This window comes from Bubalus bubalis, chromosome 3 (assembly GCF_019923935.1).
Source record: "Bubalus bubalis isolate 160015118507 breed Murrah chromosome 3, NDDB_SH_1, whole genome shotgun sequence".
In the NCBI taxonomy this organism is placed as follows: Eukaryota; Metazoa; Chordata; class Mammalia; order Artiodactyla; family Bovidae; genus Bubalus; species Bubalus bubalis.
The window spans coordinates 171659744-171686485 of record NC_059159.1 but is presented as its reverse complement, the minus strand read 5'-3'; the positions used below and the strand labels follow the sequence as shown (position 1 = coordinate 171686485).

Here is a 26742-nt window from a genome sequence, read left to right as displayed (position 1 = left end):
CATGTAAGCCAGAAAACAAAAATAATAATGAGGTAGTTACCATTTTTAAACTCCGACTTTTGTCTTTGAAGTCCGAATAGGCTTAGCACATCTCAAGTCAGACAGACCACATTTCAAGTCTCCAAGAGCCCAAGTGGCTAGTGGCTACCATGTTGGAGAGTAGGTCCAATCCTCTGAAAGACAATAGAAAATTGAGATAACGGTGTTTTGGGAGACAAGGCCGTGGCTGTGACGCCTCACCTGGATGGTTCACAGGCTCCTCCGCCGTGGTCCTTTCTAATCAGACTCAGCCCCTCCCTCGCCGCCGCTCACCCACCGTGATGCTGCGTTTTCTCTTGCTTTTGTCTGCGTCCGTGGCACCACCGTATCCCCAGTCACACCAGCTGGAAGTCTCCCTTGACTTTCGCTGCCTGGCTCGCTGCCCTGGGGATCCAAGGTGGTGCCTGTGTTCTTCCTGTTGTGAGGATCGTGATCTCTTATGTCTCAGTCACTGCTGGGCACAGATAGTGGAGACAAAGTCTAGTGGAGACAAAAGGCAGCATGAGGGGTTGTGACTGAGGGGCGCGCAGGCGGCTGTGACGTGGAGGGAAGGGGGCCTGGTCCCGCTTAGAGTGGATGTGGGAGCACCACCGCGCTCACCCTCAGTGACTTCTGGAGCTTCTGAGCAGCTCGGTGGAGCGCTTCCTCTGGGAGCAGGTGTCCGGGCTGAATCTTAGAGGGGGACCAAGAGTTAGCTGGGGGGCAGGTGGAGACGTGGAGCCGCCTTATGCAGGGAAGAGAATGCTGGCCGGAGCATTCAGTTAGGAAAGAGCTCCTTGTGTGTTTGCAGAAGCAAAACAGTTGAAGCCTGTCAGAGCGTCACGTACAGAGCTTAAGTGAGGCAAGAGAAGGAGCCAGCGAGGCTGCGTATGGCAGCGGTGGTGGAAGTGAGTTTAGCTGCTTGGGTAGCAGGCTCTGGACCAGGAGGGGTGTGATTGTACTCACCTTCCGAGGGATGAGACTGTATCCAGATGGGATGGCGGGAGGGAGAGGATGGAGGCAGGGAGGCCAGTGCTGAGGTGAGCCCCCAGCCCCCCTATTCAGACAGCCCGAGTCAGCAGTGATCACAGCAAGTAGGAGGGGAGGGCTGGGGCTTATTCAGGAAGTCAAATTGGAAATAATGAAAAATGAGAAATGAATCTGGGGGATTTGGTGATCAGATGCAGGACTTGAGAGGAGGAGCAGCGCGGGGCGGCTTCTGGCCGCACGCCCGGGGCTGTGGGGCTCCCACCAGCCCCTTTACAAGCGCGGGTCGCGGAGGGCCACGGAGAGGCGGGGCGGCCCTGGGGGTGGTGAGCCTATCTGTGGTGCTGCAGTCATTAGGTCGTGTCTGCCTCTTTGCGACCCCGTGGACTGTAGCCCGCCAGGCTCCTGTGTCCATGGGATTTCCTAGGCAAGAATACCGTTTACAAGGTACCAACTCGGAGGAGCCCCTGGACTGTTCAGGTGAGAAGTCCAGGAGGCAGTCGACATGCCAGTCCCAAACTTGGAGAAGGCCCGGGCCTGAAGGTGTGGATCTGGGAGTCAGTCTTCTACACGTGTGAGTGAAATTCTGAGAGCTGGTCTCCTTACCCAAGGAGAGCATAGGGTGGGCAAGAAGGCGGAGCCTTGGGCTGCAGGGGTTGACAGTTCCACAAATAAGCAGAGGAAGGTGGCCGCAGGGGCAGGATGCTAATAACCAGGAATCCGGGGTTGGGGCAGCCAAGGAGGCAGGAGTGTGAGTAACCACTGGTGGCAGCCGCAGCGGAGGCTTGGCTCATAATTGCAGTCCGTGTCCGTGTTGCGTGTTGGGAGCGTGGGACCCAGCTGAAGGCAGAGCTCGCCGCTGTGCAGGGCCCCGGGTGGTGGAGCAGGTGCCTTCTCGCAGAGGCCAGGGGCCGGCTGGGGAGTTCGTGGCTGAGTCTGGGCCGTAGGAGAAGGTCACTGGAGGCGGTGGAGTTCTGGGAGGAGCCAGGCTGGGTGGTGTGGTGGGTCATCTCTGTGAACAGTGCTATCGGGTTGGCTGAAAAGTTCGTTTGGGTTTTCTGTAGGATGGTTAGAAAACCCGAAGGAACATTTTGGCTAACCCAATAGTAACCCTCAGCGTGAGCGGGACATTACGTTAGCACCTGTACACATCACATGGTTCAAGCCTAACAGTGCTTCGGTGGGGTGAGTGTGGCATCCTCGTGTTGCCGTTGAGGGGGTGAAGTCTCAGAGAGGTGAAGTGCCTGTCCTAACGTCGTCCAGCTAGTGGCCAGTCGCACGAGAAGTCCCACTGTTCTGACTACAGAGCCCTCGGTGATAAGGGCTCCCAGTTCAGCGGGAGTGGTGTCTGGGCCATGCACAGAGAGGAGACCCCAGTTGCACACTTGGCTACTCTTCTTTATTTTTACCCAGGTTGAAGAACTTAACTCTGAAATCGAAGAGCTCAGTGCTGCCTTTGCTAAAGCCAAAGAAGCCCCCCAGAAAGCACAGACCCAGAAATTCCAGGTAAGTGTTGGCTTTGTTTGAAGTGGTCCTCCCTGTGAGCCTTACCCCTGCGAGGTCAGGACCGTGCCGCTAGAAGGAGCCCAGGGAGCTCCGAGAGGTCGTGAGAACAGAGTTGGCTCAGCCGATTAGAGGAGCTTCTCCCGCAGCTGTGGGCCGCTCGCCAGCCCCCTCGTCAGTCTGACATGAACGGTGACAGCTGCGGCCAGCGGTGCGAGCGGCGGGCTCAGGGCCGGGCTCAGGGCCGGGCGGCGGGCTCAGGGCCGGGCTCAGGGCCGGGCTCAGGGCCGGGCGGCGGGCTCAGGGCCGGGCGGTGGGCTCAGGGTCGGGTGCCGGGCTCAGGGCCGGGTTCCGGGCTCAGGGCCGGGCAGCGGGCTCAGGGCCGGGTTCCGGGCTCAGGGCCGGGCAGCGGGCTCAGGGCCGGGCTCAGGGCCGAGCGGCGGGCTCAGGGTCGGGTGCCGGGCTCAGGGCCGCGGGCCGGGCTCAGGGCCGAGGGCCGGGCTCAGGGCCGGGCGCCGGGCTCAGGGCCGAGGGCCGGGCTCAGGGCCTGGCGGTGGGCTCAGGGCCGGGCGCCGGGCTCAGGGCCGGGCTCAGGGCCGAGTGCCGGCTCAGGGCCGGGCGGCGGGCTCAGGGCCGGGTGCCGGGCTCAGGGCCGGGCTCAGGGCCGGGCAGCGGGCTCAGGGCCGGGCGGCGGGCTCAGGGCCGAGTGCAGGCTCAGGGCCGGGCGGCGGGCTCAGGGCCGAGTGCAGGCTCAGGGCCGGGCGGCGGGCTCAGGGCCGGGCTCAGGGCCGAGTGCCGGCTCAGGGCCGGGCGGCGGGCTCAGGGCCGGGCTCAGGGCCGAGTGCAGGCTCAGGGCCGGGCGGCGGGCTCAGGGCCGAGTGCAGGCTCAGGGCCGGGCTCAGGGCCGGGCTCAGGGCCGAGTGCCGGCTCAGGGCCGAGTCTCAGGGCCAGGTGCCGGGCTCAGGGCTGAGCGCGGGCTCAGGGCCGGGTGCCGGGCTCAGGGCCGGGTGCAGGCTCAGGGCCGGGCTCAGGGCTGAGCGTGGGCTCAGGGCCGGGCGGCGGGCTCAGGGCCGGGCGGCGGGCTCAGGGCCGGCGTGCGGGCTCAGGGCCGGGCGCCGGGCTCAGGGCCGAGTCTCAGGGCCAGGTGCCGGGCTCAGGGCCGAGTGCCGGGCTCAGGGCTGGGTGCCCGGCTCAGGGCCGAGTCTCAGGGCCGGGTGCCGGGCTCAGGGCCGAGCGCCGGGCTCAGGGCCGGGTGCCGGGCTCAGGGCCGAGTGCCGGGCTCAGGGCCGAGTGCCGGGCTCAGGGCCGAGTGCCGGCTTAGGGCTGAGCGCCGGGCTTAGGGCCTAGTGCCCTAGCTTGGGAGTTGGAGTAGACTGTGAGATGTGTGGATTATCTCATCTAACCTTCACAACCCGGTGGGGAAGCCAGTTTTCACCCCCCACCCCGCTTGTATTTGAGGGGTTTTTGAAGTTTCAGCAAGGGTACGCAGCTGATTCACTGTCACACAGCCTTGCGAGGGCCAGGACTTACATGCAGTACTTGCTGATCCTAACAGCTGGCCTCTGTTGAACATGCTCTATGTGCCAAGCACTGCGCCATGTGGATCAGCTCAGTGAGTCTGCCCAGCAGCCCCCTGAGGGGGGCACCGTTCCTATCCCTGTTCTCTGCTGAGGACATCCAGGTTTAGAGGATCAAGTAGCTTGCTCAGGGTCACCGTAGTGGAAGGAGCTATGATGTGACCCCAGAGTCGGTCTCACGCCCCAGCCTGTGCTCTTCCCTGTCCCTCCCTACCTCCCCTCTGAGCCTGGCTGTTCTGGGCTTCCTGCTCCTGGGCAGATATCTGTTCCAAGCCTTGGTTAGTTGACCTGCCTGTCCTCTTTTTTCTCTCCAACATGGGCCTGCAAGGACTCGTGCTGGTCTTCCCCTGGTCGCCCGTCTCTCTTGTTAATTACGCTTCTGTATTTGGAATTAGCATTTTCTTTCCATGTTATACAGTGTTTACCTGTTACTAATAACTGGTTAATCGATAAAGGTCCATCATCTGATGAAGCCCATACCACCTTAAAACTCTCCCCTCCCACGTCTCCCGCTTACGTTGTTTTTAGTTATAAAGTAGAAGTTAGGAGTTAAATCTAATTTAAGACTGCTTGGTCCCTAAGATTCATATCCCATGCCTTATCTTTTCAGAGCCTTGGTTCACAGTAAGAGTAACTGAAGTAATTTGGTTTCAATCCTGGTGTATTGCAAGGAGAGATACATTTCTGTTTTGGGACTTTCAGCCTTGCCTTCCCAACTATTTTGGTGGCGGTTGATGAAATGGAGCCAAGATTATACTTTGCACTGAGTTTTTCGTTTTTTTTTACTTGCTTAGAAATTAACAGGCCTTAAAAGCTGAATTCTCAGGAAAACCATCCATATTACCCATTCCTTAGGGAAAAAAAATATATGTTGGCAATTGATAAGCAAAGACCAGATATCCTTATGAGAGCTGTGATATTTTACTTGCTATTGGCCCTCGATGGGTAGAAAAGTCTTATCCATTTAAATGTTACCCTGACTTTTTACGCGTAGTTGTTAGTTTCATAACCCTCAGTCCTAAGGACTGTCAGAGTGATTTTTGAGGTCTTGTAGTTTGGTGTCAGCCAGGTTTCTCATCTTGAGAAGTGTGAAGAGCAGACACTGTTGAAACGCCTCAGGTTCTGCCTGGCTTGTTGGCTGTTCAGAGAGCATTCGTTTAATCCTTAGCCATTAAGGTAGAGTGTTCCCCTGTTTGACAGGTTGCTAGTACTTCAACTCGAGTCTGACTTCCAAATCTGTGCTCTTTCCATTCTGATCATATGTGTGAATAAACGCATACCAGACCCCTGTATTGGCTCATTAATTACAAGGTGTATACAATGTGAATATTGCACAGACCCTTGAAAATGCATTGTCTTTGACATTTGGGGACCTTTGGGGATGTTACATGATTTGAACTAACGGTAGCGTCAGAGCCAGAGCTCACAAGGCTGGCGTTGAGCCTGGCCGTGGCGTGGCGGGTAGCGGTGTTCAGGCTCTGGGTTCTGGCCACAGTGCAGGGACGAGAGTCCTAATCACAGGGTGACTGAGGGCTGCGGCGCAGCCTGGCTGTGCCGCCTCTGAAGCCGTGTGAACAGCGTATCTTCAGATTGGAAGCAGTGTTATGTCTCCTCCACCCCCTGCATGGCTTTATAAAAGTAATATTGCACATCACAAGAAATTCATAAAATATTTAAAATGGTGGAAAGAGGTTGATAAAAGTCACCAGTAAACTCACATCTGAAGATATTCACTGTTAACACCTTAACTCTTTCAAAGCGCATATATATATATATATGTATCATCTTTGAAAAATTAAATAGCATTATCATGTATTTTGTTCTATAATCTTGTTTTCATTTAACATTCTTGCCATAGCAGTATATATAGATCAACGAATCCTGATTTTTTTTTTTAGATCTAGCCAATCTTTAAAAAAAACCAATATTTTGAGATAATTGTAGATTCACATGCAGTAAATTTCTGCCTGCTCTTTACCTAGTTCCCCTGCAGCAAGCGTCTTGTGTGACCGCAGGACTGTGTCATGACCAGAATATTGGTGCTGTCTGCTGACCTCACTCAGATTTCAGCAGTTTGACATCACTCGTTTGTGAGTGGGTGCGTGTGTGTGTGTGTGCTTTTTATACAGTCTTTTTAAACAGCTGCATATAGTACATTGTATGTATCATATTATTTTCATTGGGAAGAACCTGGGGTGGGACATGGACTTGCGTCTGACTCTGCCTCGCCAGCTGGTCTCATCTTGGTGAAGGTATTTGCACTCTGCAGTCTGCCTACACATCATAAAATCCAGATAGTCACACTTACGTCCCCTAATCCTTATCAGGGTTAAATAGAATGTGTATCTGGGCCCAGGTAGTGACTCAGTAAACGTTAACTCATTCTTAAGTTGGGTGATGTAGTTCTGGCGTAAAAATATAGTAGTGTTTATTTTGGTCTGTTTTCAGATTCTGTTAATGACATACACGTAGCTTTTAGCTTGAGGGAAGTCTCCATATTATCTGTTGATTGAAAGATAGTAGAGTAAGTGACGGCAGAGGGGGCCTGGATTTATTTATCCTGCCCCAGCTGAAACAAGACTGTATGTTATCATCTTTTACCTTTACAACAATCCTGTGAAATAGTGATCAGTCTCACAGGTAAGATAACGAACTTTACAGAAATTAACTTCTCCCTGGTCACACAGTCAGAACTGGCCTTGGAACTCTGAGCCTTCTGCTCTTTTTAGCGAACTCATCATTTTTACACTGTGGAGAACAATTCGTGTGATATCATTTGGGCTGTAGTTTCTGGCCATGTCTCACTGGGCCCGATGTTGCCACCTGCTCATTAGGCGCTTGAGTGATGAAATGGAATCCAGAAGTCAGGCTGTCCTGCAGGAGGACGTTAAGAAAACAAAGACAAAAAGCAACCTCTCCAGGGAAGCTTTCCACAGGGCCATCTAAGAGGAAATTAGCATGGGAAGTATTTTCATGGAGTGAATTGGTTGTATGAATTTGATTTCTTTGAACTTAGATTTTTTAAAGAGGCTTTGTGTTGTTATTTACATGGTTTTCCCACAGGACTTTGATCACTTTATTAATATCTATTATTTAAATAAGAACCATTGCTGCGCTATATTTAACAAACTCTGAACTGGTATTCTTGTCTCTAGCCTTCCCCCATTGAATTCAGTCTTCTTGTTTCAATTTTTTGTAGTTTATTGGTGTTAATTGGAAACTTCCCTGGAATGGGTGAGGTGGAAAATGCCCTGGAAAGAGCAAAGGCCCTGGAGTCATTTGAATCCCAGGTTTAATCCCTTATGGTCTGAAGACAGGCCAGTCATTTAACAGTCTGAGCCTTAGTGACTTAAAGAGGGATGATAACGTGTATTTTGTAGGGTTGGTGTGCTGCTGCTGCTAAGTCGCTTCAGTCGTGTCCGACTCTGTGAGACCCCATAGATGGCAGCCCACCAGGCTCCCCCGTCCCTGGGATTCTCCAGGCAAGAACACTGGAGTGGGTTGCCATTTCCTTCTCCAATGCATGAAAGTGAAAAGTGGAAGTAAAGTCGCTCAGTTGTGTCCTACTCTTCCTGACCCCATGGACTGTAGCCCACCAGGCTCCTCCATCCATGGGATTTTCCAGGCAAGAGTACTGGAGTGGGGTGCCATTGCCTTCTCCAGCGTTGGTATGAGAGACAGAGATACAATACTTGTAAAAGCGCCTGGTTTAGATATTCATGTATTACCAGTGCTTACTTAATAAAAGGTAACTGTGAAAATTGTTCAAGGTGAGCATTTCCCCAAATCATTGTTTATCTTCTTTTTTGAGTTTATTTAGATAAGCATTGCCCCAGTTCCTTTTTGGGGTGAGGTGGAATGTGGTCTAGGTTTTCGCATTTCTCTCATTTATTTCAGTTTTAAAGGAAACGGAAAACAAAAGCCTCTGAAGCCCACGCTGGAGTCTGACTGGCGCTCTCCCTCCGTCTGTGGCGCCGCGTCCTCGAGAATAGTTGGGGAAACGTGGGACCAGGCGGCTTGGCTGCAGGGGCCCACGAACAGCAGAGCCCCTGCACCTCCAGAGTGAGTGGCTGCAGGCCACCTCTGTGAACAGCTGGGCTTTTCTGTGGACGGAGGCGGAGCTGGGTTTCTTGGGAAGGCCCAGAGGCTGGGGCTCATACCTCTGTGCTACAGTGTTGAGACCTTGACAGCTCAAGTGTCCCTTGCTCTAAAATTTTTAATCTTGTCCTCAGTCTAATTCAAAAGACACATTTTAGAAAGAAGTTTATTTTCTTCCATTACAAGTAGTATATAATTTTATTCCCAAAGATTAGAAAGAAGGAAAAAAAGGGAAATCACGTAATCACCCAACCACTATTAATACTTTAATGATTCTCCTCCTTGGTTTTCTTCTGGCATAGCTTTTATTTTTTAGCTCGTTTGCAGTTTGATTTTGGGGTTGTCTTTTTTTATATAACATCATGACTTAGAAATATTCATATATTATCAGTTCAGTTGCTCAGTCGTGTCTGACTCTTTGCAACCCCATGGACTGCAGCACGCCAGGCCTCCCTGTCCATCACCAGCTCCCGGAGCCTACTCAGACTCATGTCTGTCAAGTCGGTGATGCCATCCAACCATGTCATCTTCTGTCATCCCCTTTTCCTCCTGCCTTCAATCTTTCCCAGAATCAGGGTCTTTTCAAATGAGTCAGTTCTTGGCATCAGGTGGCCAAAGGATTGGTGTTTCAGCTTCAGCATCAGTCCTTTCAGTGAATATTCAGGACTGATTGCCTTTAGGACAGACTGGTTGGATCTCCTTGCAGTCCAAGGGACCCTCAAGAGCCTTCTCCAACACCACAGTTCAAAAGCATCAATTCTTCAGCACTCAGCTTTCTTTATAGTCCAACTCTCACATCCATACATGACTACTGGAAAAACAACAGCTTTGACTAGACAGACCATTGTCGGCAAAGTAATGTCTCTGCTTTTTAATATGCTGTCTAGGTTGGTCATAGCTTTTCTTTCAAGGAGTAAGTGTCGTTTAGTTTCATGGCTACAGTCACCACCTGCAGTGATTTTGGAGCCCAAGAAAATAAAGTCTGTTACTGTTTCCACTGTTTCTCCATCTGTTTGCCATGGATTGATGTGACTGATGCCATGATCTTTGTTTTTTGAATGTTGAGTTTTAAGGCAGCTTTTTCACTCTCCTTTTTCACTTTCATCAGGAGACTCATTAGTTCCTCTTCACTTTCTGCCGTAAGGGTGGTGTCATCTGCATATCTGAGGTTATTGATATTTCTCCCGCCAATCTTGATTCCAGCTTGTGCTTCATCCAACCCAGCGTTTCTCATGATGTACTCTGCATATAAGTTAAATAAGCAGGGTGACAATATCCAGTCTTGATGTATTCCTTTCCCAGTTTGGAACCAGTGTATCTACCAGTTCCATGTCCAGTTCTAACTGTTGCTTCACATGTTATCAGCTCTTTGTAAATAATGGTTTTAAGGTTTTATTGTGTGGCTTTGTCATATTTTATTCATTTTCATATTTTGCACACTTAGGTTGTTTCTTATTTTTTATTCTGTGTAATTCTGTGATGAATGACTGTATATAAAGCTTCCCCCCCCAGTATATTTTGAATTCTCCTCCTGAGATTGAATCCTAGGAATGGAATTGCGGGGCTGGTTGTGAGCCTCTTTGCACGGTGTGCTCGCGCGTGGTGTCGGGGACCTGTCCTCAGGGAGTCCTGTCCGTGTACAGTCCTGTCAGTGCATCCTCGGCTTCTGGACGCTTGGCCAGTCTGGAGAGGTGAACGTTGATCGTATCGTTTCACAGTGAGCTCGCCAGCACTGGGTAGTCTCATTAAAACAATCTCCCTTGTTATATGAAAGGTCGTTTTTAATTTGCTCTTTTTGATTATTGGTGAGTTACGACATTTTTTCGTATGCTTGATAGTCACATATGTATTTTCTCTGCTGAACTGCATTAATGAGATAAACCTGTTCTTGATGCGTATAGCCATCTGACTCTGCTGAAGCTAAAGCCTCCCATTCCCTTTTCTCTGGATGACTCTGGATTGGAGCCATCCTAACAGAGATGAGCATTGCTTGTACTTGACTCCATCTCTGCCTTTTAAATAAAATTCTTTATCTTCTTTTAAAAATAACAATTTTTAAAGCTATTATAGAAATAACATGCTCGGTAACCCTATATTTGAAAATACAGAGAAGTAAAGAAAAAAATCATGTGTTCACATCCCACTTGAGAGTTATGAACATTTGTGCTTTTCTTTATCATCTTAAAAAAAAAAGTTCTTTTACACAATAACTGTAGTCTTCCCCCCCTTAATACCAACATCAGATCATAAAGGATGCCCTGTGTTATTTAAAAACATTCATATAATTTTTCTTTGGGTCCTGAATGTTGTTTATGTTTGTTTCCATGCCCCCCACCCCCCACCCCCCAGCCTGAGGGTGACCGAGGAGCACCTGTTTCTTGGTTTGTTCACTGAGCTGTGATAATCAACCCAGCTCCCCTCCTCTCCTCTTCTTCTAGGGGTCTGAAGATTACGAGGCCGCTCTGTTAGAAAAGGCAACCCTTTTGGCTGAGCTGCACTCAGAAAACCTCAGCAAGAGCACAGAGAACCACAGACTGCGAAGGAGCATTAAGAAGGTCACCCAGGAGCTGAGCAACCTGCAGCAGGAACGGGAGAGGCTGGAGAAGGCGCTGGAGACAGCCCGCCAAGAGAGGAGCAAGGGAGACCACACCATCCACGTGAGTACTGCCGCTGGCCCTCTGGAATAGGGGGCAGCAAGCCTGGAGGCTATGTGGCTGGTCTTGGTTTTAGGGAGATAGATATTCATCGCTGAAAACGTAGAAAAACACCCAAAATAGAAAATATTTCACTTGTCTTCTCATCACCTAGAAATGACTGGTCTTAACTGTTTGACGTTCTAGTCCTTTTATCTCTGTCTCTCACAGACACGGACACGCACGTGCACGTTATTAGTATCGAGCTGAAAATGCATTTTTAAAGTTTTTTGGCCATGCGGCAAAAAAAGTTAGTTCTCTGACCAGGGATTGAGCACGTGCCCCCTACATGGGAAGCACAGAGTCCTAACCGCGGGATCACCAGGAAAGTCCCTGAAAATGCATTTTTGTATTCTGTTTTGCTTTTTATTCTTTTATTTTGGTGTGTGGCCATTAAGAGTTTTCTTGAGAAACTTTTTTTTTTTTAAAATATGTGAACACAGTAGTTCATCGCTTGAATGCGCTTATTTAACTAGTCCTTACTGTAGGATGTATAGTTTTTCATTTTGTAACAAGTCCTGTAAGAAACATCATTGTACATAAATACTTATCAACTGATTATTTACTGATAGAGGTGTAATTACTCGGTCAAAGACTATGCATGTTTTTAATGCTATTTTATAGATTCAAATTGTTCTCCAGAAAGATTATACCATGCTCCCTAGAGGAGAGTGATCTTTTTAAAAGACTGCTCTATTTAGCATTGAGTGTTAGTATTTTAAAAAATTCTCTCTGAATTTGGTAGACAAAAATTATCTCTTACAGTTTCTATTGTATTTATTTTTTTGAGAGATGTACTCACCTGGTGTTATATAGCCGTGTTTTGTTTATTTTCACTGCTGTGTACTGCTTTAGTATGTGAGTTTATGGTTACTTATCCATTTACTGTTGATGGAAATTTGGGCTGGACCTTGTCTTTGGCCATCGTAACTGACAGCCTGTTGAGGCAAACACATGTGTTTTCTATTGTGATTTCTATTACATCTAAACTTCAGTATTCAGCATCCTTGGAGCAGGACATGGCAACCCACTCCAGTATTGCTGGGAAAATTGCACGGACAGAGATGCCTAGCAAGGGACAGTCCATGTGGTCGCAGAGTCGCACACGACTGAGCACGCACACGTCATATTTCACATTCAGCATCCCGAGAGTCACATCCAGTTACAAAGCCTTGGTGCGGTCGGGTAGGATGGGGTCTGAGGCAGACTGATCACTGACACTTAGGTTCAGTGAGTTCCCTGCATGGGGGCCTGGGAAGGTCGAGTCATGGGAGGGCTCCAGGGAGAGCCCACAGGTTCCAGGGTCCTCTGGTGGCTGCCCTTAGCCGGGATGGGATGTCAGGATCCATAGTTTGAAGTCCTAATGCTGACACCAACAAGGGGAGTGAAATACCAGCCTTGTCTATTTTAACAGAAATCCCAGGAGAGGGCAAGAGAGCAGTGATGGAAACGTGAAAGTGAAGTCGCTCAGTCATGTCCGACTCTTTGCGGCCCCATGGACTGCAGCCTATCAGGCTCCTCCGTCCATGGGATTTTCCAGGCAAGAGTGCTGGAGTGGATTGCCATTTCCTTCTCCAGCGGATCTTCCCGACCCAGGGATTGAACCCTGGTCTCCCGCATTGCAGGCAGACGCTTTACTGTCTGAGCCACCAGGGAGTGGAAACTTAGGAAAATAAAAAATTTCACAACCCTCCTGAAGTATCACCCTTCAGCCCTGCTGCATGGGGGCCTGGCTGACTCAGACTGCGTGTTGTTTGGTCGCCTGCTTCACCGTGAGCGTCTCCCCTGTGCCTTTCTCTCTCATGGCCATTTCAGCGTGTTGTTTAGGCTCCAGAGCAATCCTGCTGAAGGGTGCATACACTTCATGAAGTAGATTTCACATGATTTACTTGATAATTTCCTGCTCTCTTGGACAGTTTGCCTGTTTCAGTAATACTGCAGTGCATGTCTTTGGGCTGTAGGGCATTGTTTTCTTGAAATGCCAAGGATCTGAGGAGTGAGATCACTGGGCCAGATGATACAAATATCTGACACTAGTTAATCATGCTGCCAAGTTATTTGTTCAAAGGGCCGGATTAATTTATGCTTCACCGGCAGTATTGGAGTCTACCAGTTTATTGCATGTTATTAAAAAACCTTTTTCTCATATCTATGCAGTGTTATTGAGCAGCAAATGTATCTGGGCTAGATGCTGATGGAAATATGTGGCATGACCTCTGAATGTTTTAATTTTTTCTTAAGGGAGATGAAAATGTTATACATGGCAAAATGCGAAGCAGTGGAGGCCCAGCGCTAATTCATGCAGCTTATGTATTCAGCGCAGAAGATCCTTGTGGGAGAGAGCAGTCAGGAAAACTTCCTAGGACAGCGGTCCCCAAACTTTTTGGCACCAGGGACCAATTTTCCTGGAAGACAGTTCTTCCGTGGACCAGGGGTAGGGAGGATAGTTTGGGGATGAGTCAAGCTCACTACATTTATCGTGGACTTTATTTTTATTATTGTAACATCAGGTCTGCCTCAGGTCATCTGACATCAGATTGAAGGGGTTGGGGACCCGTGCTCTCAGAGGAGATGACACTCAGGTTGAGTGAGCAGTGTGAGATTTGAGTCGTGTGGCTTTATAGATGAGTGAAGAAAAAACTGGCCAGAAAGGGTCCTTCTGTAGAGGTCAGTTTCCATCATCAATTCTTAGATCCTTCACTGTCAGATAATTCTTTCCCCCTTAGTTAGTTTATCCCTTCTGTTTCTCACTATCATTATAAAAATGTTTATTCAGTAGAAATTGGATTTGGGGGCTACATAGGCATGCATGTGTACGTGAGTGCGCACACACACACACAAACCTATAAAATACATAATTGTTTCTTTACCTTATAACTTACTCTTGGTAAACATTTGAAATGGCTGTATAACTTTATATCACGGTGGAACGCTGTAATTTATTCACCTATCCTTGTATTGTTAGACCTTGTTGGTTCCATAATTCACTTATTCATGAAAACCCTGATGCTTCCTAAAGGAATTTTGGACTGCAGTTGATAAGAAGATTTCTAAATAATATGCATACATCTTCATAAGGAGGCAGGGAATGCTTGGCAGGAAGTGGAAGGGGCATATGACGGGGAGAGGGAGGGATTGGATCAAAGTCTACTCTGGGTGGGAGGTTTTCTATTTTTGCAGGGCTAGAAATTCCATTCCTTAGGAAACTTAGGCAGAAAAAGGAGTGTATTACTTTGGATAACTGAACACCTGGAAGGACAGGGCTGGCAGGAACTCTGCCAGGACCGAGCCTGTGTCTTAAGAGCTGCCTTCTGTTTCTGGCGTCCACTCGACTCCAGCTCCGGGTGGTGGACCCACCACTGCCAGGCCTGCTGGAACGGCCACTGCTCAGTTCATTGCAAGAGAGGAAGGAGGACTCGCGCACTCAGCCCTGGTCAGGAGGCCCGAGGGCTGAGCTGGCGAGAGGCTCAGCCCGGGTCACAGGCTCGTTCTTCGTCAGAAGTGCGTGCAGGTGTGAGCCCGTGCTCACTGGCGGCTCCCTCAGAACCCCGAGCTGGGAAGGGATCAGCGCTTCCCCAGAGAGAGCGCGGCTGTCTTTCCGGGCCCTGGGCTCCAGCACCTCTGTGTTCACCTCCGATGCGCATGGCTGTGACGCAGCATCCTTGCATCTCATCTCGGCTGCTTTGCTAAATTAAGTCGTGCTTGTCTCTTACAGGACAGTCTGGCCGTGTTTTTTTTTGTGCTGCATGTATTGCGTCACAGTCGCATCTCCACTTAACTTCTGGCTTCATCCCGGGAATTTGCTGAGTCCGTCTCATCAGTGTGTTCTGTACCCGATCTTGGGGGCACTGGCTTGTTCAGGGTCTGGGAAAATGTGCTGGGCTGACTTTACCTTATGGTGCAAAGATGCATGCAGAGGTAGAGCGTGGCCACCAGCCTCGTGTGTCTTATCAGCTGGTTCTGTTAACTAAGCTCTTCATTAACTAGAGCCTCCCACTCAGCAGCTTCTATTGCCATTGCTTTTGGAGTGAAGCAAACAAACCCAGGCCTTTTGGTGGCCTCTGTGTCTGGCTTGGCAAAGGAGGAGTCCATTCATGCGTTCAGCCACACTGAGCGCTTTGTGCAGGCTCTCTGCTTGGCCTGGGGACAGCTCCCAAAAGGAGACAGGAGCAGAGAAGCATGGGAGCATGGAGCAGGGTCAGAGAAGGTTCCCAGGGAAAGGGACCTTTGAACTAGTTCTGAAGTTTGAGTTGAAGGTTATGATGTAGGCAAGGAAGAGGAGGGCTTTGTACAGGAGACGAAGGTACACCGGTGTGAGAGAGTGGTGTTTGGTGGAGGAAGAGTTTGGAGTGGTAGTGGACGGTGCTTTAACCTGGAGAGAGGTTGAATTGTAGAGGGCCATGTCACAGTTTGGGGGAGTGGACGTGACCTCTACGGAGTGCGGCCCCCATTGAGGGGGACTTAAGGAGAGGGTTGTTAGGATCAGGTGTGCAGTTCAGAGAGCCTTGTCTGGTGGACGTCTGGAGAATGGATTGTCTGCAGAGAGCCCCGAGACAGGAAGATGAGAACAGGTGCGAGGCCTGAGAGAAGAAGCCTGTTCCTCTGCAACGGGCCGCTCAGGTGTGGCTTCTGGGCTGTCCGGGTGCATATTCAAAGCTTTCCCCACCAGGACTCTTGAGTATTCAGCATGTACTTGAACTCCCCTGCCTCCCACAGGTGGAGCTGAAAAACACTGGTAAGAAGATATGTTCCAGAGTAGACAGCCAGGGGGACCTGCTGTTCTAGCACAGGGAGCTCAGCTCGGTGCTCTGTGATAACCCAGAGGGGTGGCGGGGGTGGGTGGGAGCGGGGCTCCAGAGAGAGGGGATATATGTGTACAGAGGGGTCTCCCTGGGGGCTCAGCTGGTAAAGAGCCCGCCTGCAGTGTGGGAGACCTGGTTCGATCCCTGGGCTGGGAAGCTCCCTGGGACAAGGGACCTCTACCCACTCCAGTATTCTGGGCTGGAGAATCCCATGGACCACAGTTCACGGGGTCGCAAAGAGTCAGACACGACTGAGCGACTGCCACTTGCTTTCACAGCTGAATCACTTTGTCGTGCGGCAGAAGCTAACCCAGCAGTAAAACAGCTGCGTGCTCAGCCGCGCAGTCGCACGCCGATGAAAAAGCACGAAAACACGCTCCAAACATTGGTCTTTTTCTCGGTTCACATTCAGCTCCGTCTTCAACATCCTTTTTGGTAGTGAAAATTGGTATCGGAGTGGTAGAAATAAAGCAAATATGATTTCTTAGGTGTGGGTTTCTTTGGTGTACTTTGCAGTTAATAAAAGGACTGCCTGTCTTTCCCTTGGCGCTCACAGCCCTGCGATTGGGCATAGAACAGGTTATTCCCATTTTACAGATAACCGGAGCCTCAGAAATTAAATGTATTTTTAAAAAAAGAATTTAAATGGCTTGATCATGGTCATGTAGAAGAGGATAAATAATGTGATGTGGATCCAGGACTGTGGACTCTTTAGTTTCAGGACTTTGCTAAGATACTATGCTGAGGCTATGCCAGACCGTCCGTATTTATGTTAAGAATACTGTGCTTTTGGCAAAAAGGAAGACTGATAATTTCAGCTTTTCAGTGGACAACAGTAATCTGTTTTCAAGACCACCCAACTTGTGTCTGGGTTATTTGAAGCTTTCAAACTTGTCATTGTTTCTGTGTTTCAGAAACATTTTCAGAGGTTTATGGACAGTCATAAAATTAAGTGCATTAGGGTTACAGAAAAATGAGGGTGACGAGTGAAATGGAAGCAGGTGAGGCAGGAGAGAGGCCCGCTGTGATCGTGGTCACAGTGCTAGAGATGGGACTTAACACCCGGCTGGTCGTTCCTGGCAGCGACGGTAACAAGGGAAATTTAGTTACAAGGTCTCCAGTGTCTGTAAAGATGAAGACATGAAGATAAAGGGACAGCCTTTGCTGGCACTGAGGCCTAAGGGAAGAATTGCCTCTGGTGGGTTTCTATAAAGAGTTCTCTGAGCAGTATACAGAGCTCTCGACAATACCCCATTCAATAAAAGCAATTTTGCCCAGGGCCAGATCAATGTCATCCAAGTTGGGTAAGCCTGTAAGTATTTAGGCTTTCAGTCCCCGGGACTGTCTCGCTGTTTCCCAGTATTCTCGTTTCTTGGACAAGAATCACAAAGTCAGCAGGAAATTATACTGCAGCTCTGTCTTGAGACGATCCTTCACTCGAAGCCTTTGCAGTGGTCCCCTGTCGAGCAGCACGGGTCGAGCCAGCCTCTCCTGGATGTGATCGAACCATCCTGTGCTCGTGCCAAAACCATGTCCTGCCGCCTCATTGTTCCCCCTGCTAAGCATTTTGGAAGGAGACAGCGCCTGTCTGAAGACGCAGCTTGGATCCGAGGCGTCTGAATTCACGGAGTCTGATGGTGCGTGAACACCGAGGCGTTTGGCCGGAGAGTCCGTTCACTGTCGGTAGCTTTGTTTTAATCGCCTGTGGTTGCAGTTGCCCACGCGGGCTCCCGGCCTGTGTCGTCAGCGCAGCTTGCTCTTTGGTTTGTTGAGGGGACCGTTGCTGAGCATTTGCAGTGTGCAGGCACTGTGGGTAGGCTCGCGTGAATCCAAGCTTCAGCCTCTACCTCGCGAGTGCTATTCACGAAAAAGAAAGAACAAGGTCAAAAAGTGAGGGTCTCACAGATAGATCCCCTTTATTGTATTATACCTCCTCACCAGCAGAGGGACCCAGAACTCTTTAAAGAAATTCAGGAGGCCTTTACAAAAAACAATCAGACCCCCACCCCCAGTATTCCTAAGTCGATGTTCTGACTGTGATGTTTAAAATGTCCTAGCTTCTGTGGTCTGGGGCTTCCCTGGTGGCTCAGATGGTAAAGAATCTGACTGCTGTGTGGGAGAGCAGCGTCTGATCCCTGGGTCGGGAAGATCCTCTGGAGAAGGGCATGGCTACCCACTCCAGTGTTCTTGCCTGGAGGATCCCATGGACAGAGGAGCGTGGTGGGCTGCAGTCCGTGGGGTCACGAGAGTCAGACACGACTGAGTGGCTTTGCTGGGACTTTGTGCTCTAACAGGAGCTGCTTGGTTTCTTACATCCTTGCTCTCACGTTTCTGGCTTTGACAGCCTTGTTTGGCTCCAGAGACTCAAGGTGCTGCTGCGTGTGCGTGTGTGTGTGCGCGTGTGTGCGTGTGTGTAGTGGAGGACAGCACAGGCACGTCTCGGTTTTGCGTTTGCTGCCTCTGGTTCAGGCGCTCTGTGCTGCTCCAGGTGAGCAGGGGACGGAGAGGAGCAAGTCACAGGCTCTTCCTTCCCCTCTGAGGGCCCGGGTCCTTAGACGTTGGTTTAGCCTGTTCCCCAGACTGTCTGCTAACGCTCTCGCCTGTTATGAGACCTGTCTCCTGCTACTCTGACTACTGTGTGCTTCAGAACCTGGGCCCTCAGCTCTGCGGGGATGCATTTACCGGCTACAGCCCCAAATCTAATTAAAGCTGAATCCGTCACCCAGCTGGCTGATCCCGTGTGCTTTGACAGGGGCAGGTTTGATTCCGGGGCGGTTCAGCCTCAGCCTGTCTGGGCTCCTCACGTGTTTGAGGCTGGGTGACCCGGGGGGTTGCAGCAGCGTCCAGGACATCTCTTGGTGAGCTGTCATTCAAAGCTGGCGCTTGGAGACGGTGTCTGTAGGCTGCTTGGTTAGGGCTGAGGCCACAGACCTGAGGTAGCGTGACTTGCTGTTGTTCAGTCGCTAAGTCCTGCCCGACTCTGCAACTGCAGCGTTCCAGCCTTGTCTCTCCTCCACTATTTTCTGGAGTGATTTTTACCAAGGGTCAAAGCTCCTCTTCCCCCAACCCCTAGCCTTTGTTTTTAAGGTCAGGTGTGAAGAGTTTGAATCGGTGTCCTTGTCGGATGTGCAGTTTAAATGACCTGTGAGAGAAGTTTAGTCTTTGCAAATCCCAGCTCCTCCTAAGAGAGGCAAAATGCACAGACTGGGAGTCAGGCCGGATTTGAACCCCGGCTCTGTTGCTTGCCAGTGGTGGGTCTGGGAACCAGCTACTTTGCCGCTGCTGCTGCTAAGTCGCTTCAGTCGTGTCCGACTCTGTGCGACCCCATAGACGGCAGCCCACTAGGCTCCCCCGTCCCTGGGATTCTCCAGGCAGGAACACTGGAGTGGGTTGCCATTTCCTTCTCCAATGCATGAAAGTGAAAAGTGAAAGGGAAGTCACTCAGTCATGTCTGACTCTTAGCGACCCCATGGACTGCAGCCTACCAGGCTCCTTCGTCCATGGGATTTTCCAGGCAAGAGTACTGGAGTGGGGTGCCATTGCCTTCTCTGTGATGTCCACCTCTTGTTAGAAAACCAGGCGTTAGTTGTGAGGGTCCTATGAGAAAAGATAGAGCACTTAGAGTAACACCTGGCACATCACCAGTAATGAGTCAGTAGTAACTCTTTTGTTGTTGATGGTCTTGGGTGCTAGAAATGCAGCAATTTAGTGGGTATCTTTGGGACACGGGGAAATGGTGGCAAACTCAGGTTGGAATCTCAGCATCAGTAGGTGCTTAACTCTAAGCTTCTAAGCCAGTTACTTAATTCTTCTAAACTTACGTTTACTCCCCTAAAATGGTGTTGATGACGTCTAATTTGGAATTAAATAATGGATAATAAAATTTGAGGCAGGAGAAAATGCCTCCTGTGTTCCCAGCACACAGAGGGTGCTGCTCAGCACCTCAGGTTCCTTCTCTTCGTCTTTCGCTGCCTTTTAATTGTGTGGCAGGTGCTGGCTCAGGGCTTGGGGTGACGAAGCGCGGCCCCCGAGACTCTCTGCCAGACCCTGCTGGCTAATAAGTGTGGTCTGCCCTTTCACCAGTCAAGGCAACAAAGCCGTACATTCCTTCTTTGATCAACAGTCATCTCTCCTCTGGAGAAAGTGCTTGTGTGTTCCTTTCCAACCCATTGATTCCTCTAGGAGGGGCATCAGAACCCTTTTCAGTGACAGACTCTGGGGTGTGAGTGGCTCACGTGGAGCTGCTGGCTTTGAAGGCCGTTTCCATCACTTCTCATTGGAAATTGCTATTGTCTCTCTGGGGTGTAAACAGAGACTTTCCTTTATCTCTGGCTTTTCCTGTATAATTTTTGTGCCAGGCCCTGTCCTGGGCGCTGAGGAGACAGGACTGAATCAAGTCAGACGCAGTCTCTGAAGGAATCTAGTAGAGAAATACAATGGAAACGCCGACAAGAGCTACAGTCGAGCGTGATGAGTGCTCTTAGAGGGCTGGCCCGAGTGCTTTGGGAGCACGGAGAACAGAATCGTGCTGAGAGGAGGGGAAGCGGGGGCTTCACAGAGGAGGTGGGTGTGAGCTGAGACCCGAAGGATAAGCCCCTGTTTGAGGCCGGGGGTGGGGACGGGTTTCCGGTAGAGGGAAGGCCTGGGTCGAGGCTGGGGTGTCGTGAATAAGCCCAGCATGGGGCACAGGCTGCAGGGAGGGCGGGTGTGCCCCGTTGCATCGCTGGGGTGCCTCGCCCGGTGCCCAGCACCTCGAGGGGTGCGCCCCAACCCCTGCTCAGTTTGAACTTCCCCGCCTTTGTCCGTTTGTCCGCCCCTGGCTTCCTGGTGAAGCCCACACGGAGCTCCCTGCTCAGAATCACACTGCTCACATGGTTACTGGTCTCTGTGGCATGGACTGTCTCATTTCAGTGGTCTCTGTTTATTTTTTGAGCACATGAATTCTTTGTTCGTCTTCCCTGGAGGCTCAGACAGTAAAGCGTCTGCCTGCAATGCGGTAGACCTGGGTTCGATCCCTGGGTCGGGAAGATCCCCTGGAGAAGGAAATGGCAACCCATTCCAGTATTCTTGCCTGGAGAATCCCATGGACAGAGGAGCCTGTTGGGTTACAGTCTATGGGGTCGCAAAGAGTCGGACACGACTGAGCGACTTCACTTCACTCATTCTTTGTCCAAATAACTCTTCTGGAGAGAAAACACAGAGGCAGAGCTGCTCAGGGAGAGTCGCGGTAAGAAGCCGGGCGGCTCCTCTCTCCCCACCTCGTCCGCCTCCTGCCTCAGTCCCCAGGAGCCACGAGGCTCTGCAGAGTGGGACTGGAGCACCAGTATCTCCTGCTCTTTCTGAAAGTTCTTACATCACTGAGTTTCTATACCTCATTAAGATTTTAGTGAAGTTTCCTCTGTATGTTTAAAGGTAACCACTGACAAGCTTTCTCATAGTGAAGCCTCCTGATAAGATGGAAATTTGATGGATGAGAACCTTCTCATTCTCCACCTGGCTGGTGATAAAACAAACTAGCTGCCTGGCGAAGAAGTGTGAGGGCCTGGCTTTTCATTTCTAATGTGATTCTAAGATTATAGGGATATTTTATTTTTCATATAATCCACTTTAAAAAAAAAAAAAAAAAAACACCTGCTGTAAGAGAGCCTCTGATATGCAAAGACAGTGCTCAGCTCGGTGCTAGGAATCTTCGAGTCAAGGAGTGTGGCCCATGTGGGTGGAAATTGAGGCTGCTCTGTTGATGGCATCATGAAGGCTTGCTGGGGCCACTCATCGTGAAGGGTGGTGGTCTGGTGTAGGGTAGGGGGTCTTCAGATTTTTTCCCCGTGTCTCTTTGTTTAGAAGCAGGTAAACAGATGTATCTGCAGATTCCTGCATTAAAACCCATTATGAACTTGCGTGCTTTCCTCCAGCCAACTGACTCAATTTCTGGAGGAAGGCCTGGGAACATGCGGTTACATGATGCGGACAGCCGGCCAGGCTTCGGCACTGCTCATTCGAGGGCTTCGTTTGCGAGCTCAGTTTGAAAAACCACTTGTTTAGTGAAAAGGACACAGATAAACCTGGTTTTGAATCTGGACTCCACCACTTTTCTCCTTTGGTTAAATTGCTGGAGCTCTCTGAACTGCAGTTTCGTGGTTGGTGGAGTGGGTATCGTCAGAGCCTCTGCTTCGCAGCCCGGTTGCTGTGAGGATTGGAGGAGGTGCGATGGATGTGAGGTGCCCAGTACTTTCCAAAGTGCTGTGAAGGTTCGTAGGAAAAAGTGGGGGGTAGTATTTTGGGAGGACGATTGCAGAGGGGCAGAGGAATCAGGGAGGGCTTTGTGGAAAGTGTGGCCCTGGGATTGGCCCTTGTCAGATAAGCGTGCTGTCTCCAGGCAGAACTGGAGAGGTTTTTATTATTTTCTTTCCTGGGGGGGATGGATGGAGACAGGCGGGGGCCTGGAGGGCTGATGGAGCAGTTGGGTGAGATAAAGCAAGGAGGGAGCCCCCCCCGCCCCCCCCCCAAAGTTAGCCCAGAGTGACTGCTTGTTAGGGCAGTTTCGTCCAGCAGTTCACTCGGAGCTGCTGAAGGTTCGGGGCAGAGATGCAAGGATCAGAGGAGGGCGTGTGTTTTGGCGGGTGAACCAGAGTCCGGAGGGCACTTAGCGGCTGCAGCTGAGCAGACGGGGCCACAGCTGTGGCCGTGTGCTGGGCTGCGGGACCAGGGGCTGAGCTGCGGGAGGAGTCGGGGGGTCGTTCTTCTCTTTCTGCCCTGAGTGCTTCAGCTTCATCCTGCCCCTTTTTAACGCCTCCTCCAGGAAGGAGGAGGGACTCTTCCGGTTAATCAGAGACCAGGTTCTTCATGGGGCTGTGCTTTGCTCACGGGTGAGTTACTATACCCTAAGTTAAAAACCCAGGTTTCAGATCCTGTGGCTTTCCTGTTGCTGGCTTAGCTGGCCCTGGCCCTGGCTGGGTGGCCCGACGTCCTCACTTCTTCTTTTTCCACTTCTGCCACTACTTGAGTAAGAGGACTCAGGCAGTGGTACTGGTACCGAGTCTGCACTCCTCATCTCTCAGGGGCTCTGTGTGGAGGATGTGCTGGGCTTCAGGCCCAGGTTTCCTGTGGGGTGGGGAGGTGTGTGCAGGGGCGAGCGGGGAGAGCTGCACCTTGGATGCGGTTCAGCTGGGCCCACACAAGGAAGCCTGGGAGGAGAGGTCAGCCTGGAGGGGCTGGCGCGGGGAGGGGCGGAGGCGACACAGCATCACTTCCTGGGCAACTGCTTCTGTGCTGGGCACCCACCTCTCCATTAAGGGTGCTAGGAATCTATATGAATATCTCCATTTACTGGAAAGACAACACTCACAAAGATTCATGTTCTCTATCTCTGGCCTCACAGCTAGTTAGCAGTAGAGCCAGGATTCAAGGCTAGGTTTGCCTGTCTTCACAGCCCAGGAATATTGAAGGAGGTTTGGGGAAGCCACCCAAGTTTATCAATTTTCAGTTCTGATTGTTTTGCTCAGGCGAGACATGCCGTCTCCATGCCTCCCCTAAACATTGATTATAATTCCGCTGGGGCCGAGCCCGCGAGCCCGTGGGCTGTCTCTCTGTTGCCATGGCAGCCGCTCCTCCTCAAGGCCACCTCGGCACACGTTTTCCCCTTCCCACAGTGGTCGTTTGACTTCGAGCCTTCTCCAGCTGCTCTTCATATGAGGTCCAAGATCCTTGGTCCTGCCTCGTTCATTACCAGGGGGCAGGGGGCAGCCGTGTCTGAGGCTGGTTATTCCGTCCACCCCAAGTCCTTGAGAAGCTATAATGCCAGCCCCAGGGGGTGGATTGCTGCCCAGGGCGGGCCCGTGTCACAGGGCAGTTTTCCGCTTTCTTTGGCTTCAGCAGTAGCGCAGTTGAGTTGGAAGAGCACAGAGTTTGGAGTCAAACCGACTTGGGTTTGAATTTCAGCACCTGATTTTCTGCGAAAATCTCTCAACCTCCACAAGCCCTAGGTTTGTCTTTGTAAACACAGGACTAATAATACTTACCCTGTAGGCAGTCTTATGGGTTAGAGATGTTGTAATAAATGCCTTGGCCTTGGTAAATAGTAGCTCTGTTACCAACGCTTATGAGAGAAATAGTTTGTGCTCATTGATGTTCTGACTTTCCTTGAGCTCCTGATACATGCTGAGGCTGCTGTACCCAAAAAACATTCAGATGCACACGTTTCTGTGGACTCGGAACCCCCCAATCTGGAAGCGTGACAAAACTCTGTGTCCTTTGTGGGATCCTGGAACAGGGGGGTCATTTTCGTGTGGTCAGCCCTGTTGAGGGGGGAAAGCAACAGCATTAATTAGTAGCTTTTATCACTTAAAACAGGTAAGAAGTTGTTAACCTAGGGAGCTGAATTTAAAAAAGAATTAGAGAATGCAGTAAATGATGGCCGAACACACACACAGACGTGTGACCAGACATCCAAATACGGGTCTGATAAGTGTTTTATGAGCAGGGAGCCGAATCTGGGCAACGGTGTAAGTGGGCCTGTGACTGCTATGCGCGTGAGCAGCGTGTCCTTTCTCCCTGGCCATAACACATACATATTTTAGAATGGAAGACCAGATAGGTTCTTTCTAGGATGGCAGGCAAGTTTATTGTGAATTTAAAGATGCACCTACCTCAGTGGCTTAACAGCAGGTTTTATGGTCCCTTTCTCAGTAATTTTCGGGGGCAGGGTTTCTTTAAAAGCAAATGTCAGATGACCATTTGAGTGGGTTGGAATCATTGCATTAGCGCTGATACCGAAGAAATCCAGCCCTCGTCCTTGTGTGGACGTGAGCCGAGAGGTTCGGAGTCAGGTAGCTGCTGTCCCTCGGTGGCTGGTCTTGAGTGAATTGCTTTAATTATCTGGACCGGTCTGCTCATTGAATAAAATGGGAAGAATCCCATCTGCTTCGTTCATTATTTAGTCATCCAACAGATACTTATTGAGTGCTGTTTTGGTTATCTGTTGCTCTGTAACAAATTATCCCTAAACTTGGTGTCTTAAGAGATTATCATTTGATTATATTTCATGGTTGTGTGGGTTAAGGGTTTGGGCGGGGCTTAGCTGGGTGATTTCTGCTCTCTGCTCTCCACGGCCCAGGTCCCTCGTGGCACCAGCTGGTGGATGGGCTGGCCTGGAGGGTCCCTAGCGCTTCATTCACACCTCTGCTGCCGTTTTGGAGGGTGGCCGGAAAGCTGATGCGGCTGGAATTGTCACCTGGAGCCCTTGTGTGTGGCCACGGCAGCATTAAGGCAGTCACGCGTTTTGGATGGTGAATCATAATTCCGAGAGGCATGAGTTGGAAGCTGCCAGTTTCTTAAAGCCTGGACCCAGAAACTGGGTTAGTGTCACTTCTGCCATATTCCTTTGGTCGTGGTAGTCACCCCGCGGCCCAGACTTAATAGGAGGCGACAGAGATGGCACGTCTTTCGGGGGGAAGGTGTGGAGAAATTAACTGACAGCACGGCACCAGTCAGCCTCTCCTGCCCCCCTCTCTCACGGCCTCTTGTGTTTTGTAAACAACGGTGTTGCTGGCCTTGGTAGCGCTGCGCCTGCGTGCCCACTTGGCCACGGGCCGCCTTTGTCCTGTCTTAGTATGTCTGGTCTTTGAAGACTCCTGGCTGCTGCCGCCTGGAGAGAACACACATGTCTGCAGTCCCTGTGGCTCCTCAAGTCTTCTCCCAGCTTTCCCAGTCCTGCCGTACCTGCCCTGGGTTCAGTGAACCGTGCGAGCAGCAAGACAGAGGTCAAAGAATTCACAGCTATCTTAAATCTGCCACGAGTGCCGACTCTGTGCCCGGTGCCGTTCTAGGTGCTGGAGATAAACAACAGGAAACAGAATATGCGGAAACTCCTGCCCTCATGGAGCTTACATTCTGGTGCAGGAGACTGTAACCAAAACATACACATAATTAAACGCCGTGTTAGCAGATGCTGTGAGGAAGACTAGAGAAAGGAAGGGATTTGGGGAGTGAGGCTGTGGTGGGACTCGTGGGGGTTCTTTTAGGCAGGATGGGCTGGGAACACTGGATTAGAAGTGACATTTGAGCTCAGACTCGATGGGAGTGGGGGAGCAGCCTCGGGGGATTTTCCAGACAGAGGTGCAAGCAGACGAGTCTTGGGCTGGGAATTTAGGTGGTATGTAAGAGAGATGGCAAGAAAGCTGGGGTTGCCTGGACAGAAGAGTAAGGGGGGAGCAGGAGGAGGGGAGGCCAGAGGGAACGGGGGTGCAGGCGGGAAGAGTGTGGGGGCCGCCGTGGGTTGTGCAGGTCACGTGGGATCCTGGGACTCGACGCACAGTAGCTTTTCTTACCAGTGGAGCCAGGTGTGGCTGGTCCCAGATGTGGGCAATTCTGGGGCCCCTTCATGCTCCTGCCCACCAGCCAGGGCCCCCCCCTGCCGCTCTGGTGCATGTTCTCACCCTGATTGGGACAGCTCGCTGAGCACTCAGGAAGGCAGGTGATCACGAAACATCATCAACTGCCTGTGCCCTGGTAGCAGCAGTAAGACAGATGGACTCTGTCCTGGTGGCCTTTCTGACGTCTGTGAGCGTGTAAGTGTGTGCGTGTGCGCACGAGTGTGTGTGTGTGTGTGCTTGGGTATGCGCTCTGTGGGCGATTCTGGTTTTTTTAGATTTTTAGTTGGAGGATGCCTGCTTTACGATGCTGTGTTGGTTTCTGCTGTACAGCGTGAATCAGCTATAAGTATACATACATCTTTATATATGTATAAATAAGTATACATACATCCTCTCCCTCCTGAGCCTCCCTTCCACCCCCAGTGACCTCATCTTGCTTTTCCCCTGGATTCAGAGGTTGAGAGGTTGTAAGCTCAGGTGCCACATGCTGTGGACCTCACTCTTTTTTCTATTTTTTAAAAAAATATTCACAGGACATTATACTCTTAAACGTTTAAATTTTTAAGATTTTTTTTTTTTTCTTCATGTTTCATCGTGTGCTCTTTGTAGGTTGTGGTGTAGTGGAATAAAGTACAATGGGGAAAAAAAGCCAAACCAAAGTTAAAATTGTTTAAAAATTGTGAGTCCAGAAATG

General features: G+C 50.6%; 1 protein-coding gene across 12 annotated transcripts in view; it reads left to right on the top strand.

The window, feature by feature from the left end:
- The window catches only part of CDK5RAP2 (CDK5 regulatory subunit associated protein 2), a 182026-nt gene that overhangs the window by 55165 nt on the left and 100119 nt on the right, over positions 1–26742 (top strand). For all 12 annotated transcript variants that reach the window (XM_044940528.2, XM_044940531.2, XM_044940527.2 and 9 more), the window contains 2 exons: positions 2419–2511; positions 10622–10840. In XM_044940528.2, the coding sequence (XP_044796463.2) occupies positions 2419–2511; positions 10622–10840 (312 nt within the window). The remainder of the gene's footprint in view (positions 1–2418; positions 2512–10621; positions 10841–26742) is intronic.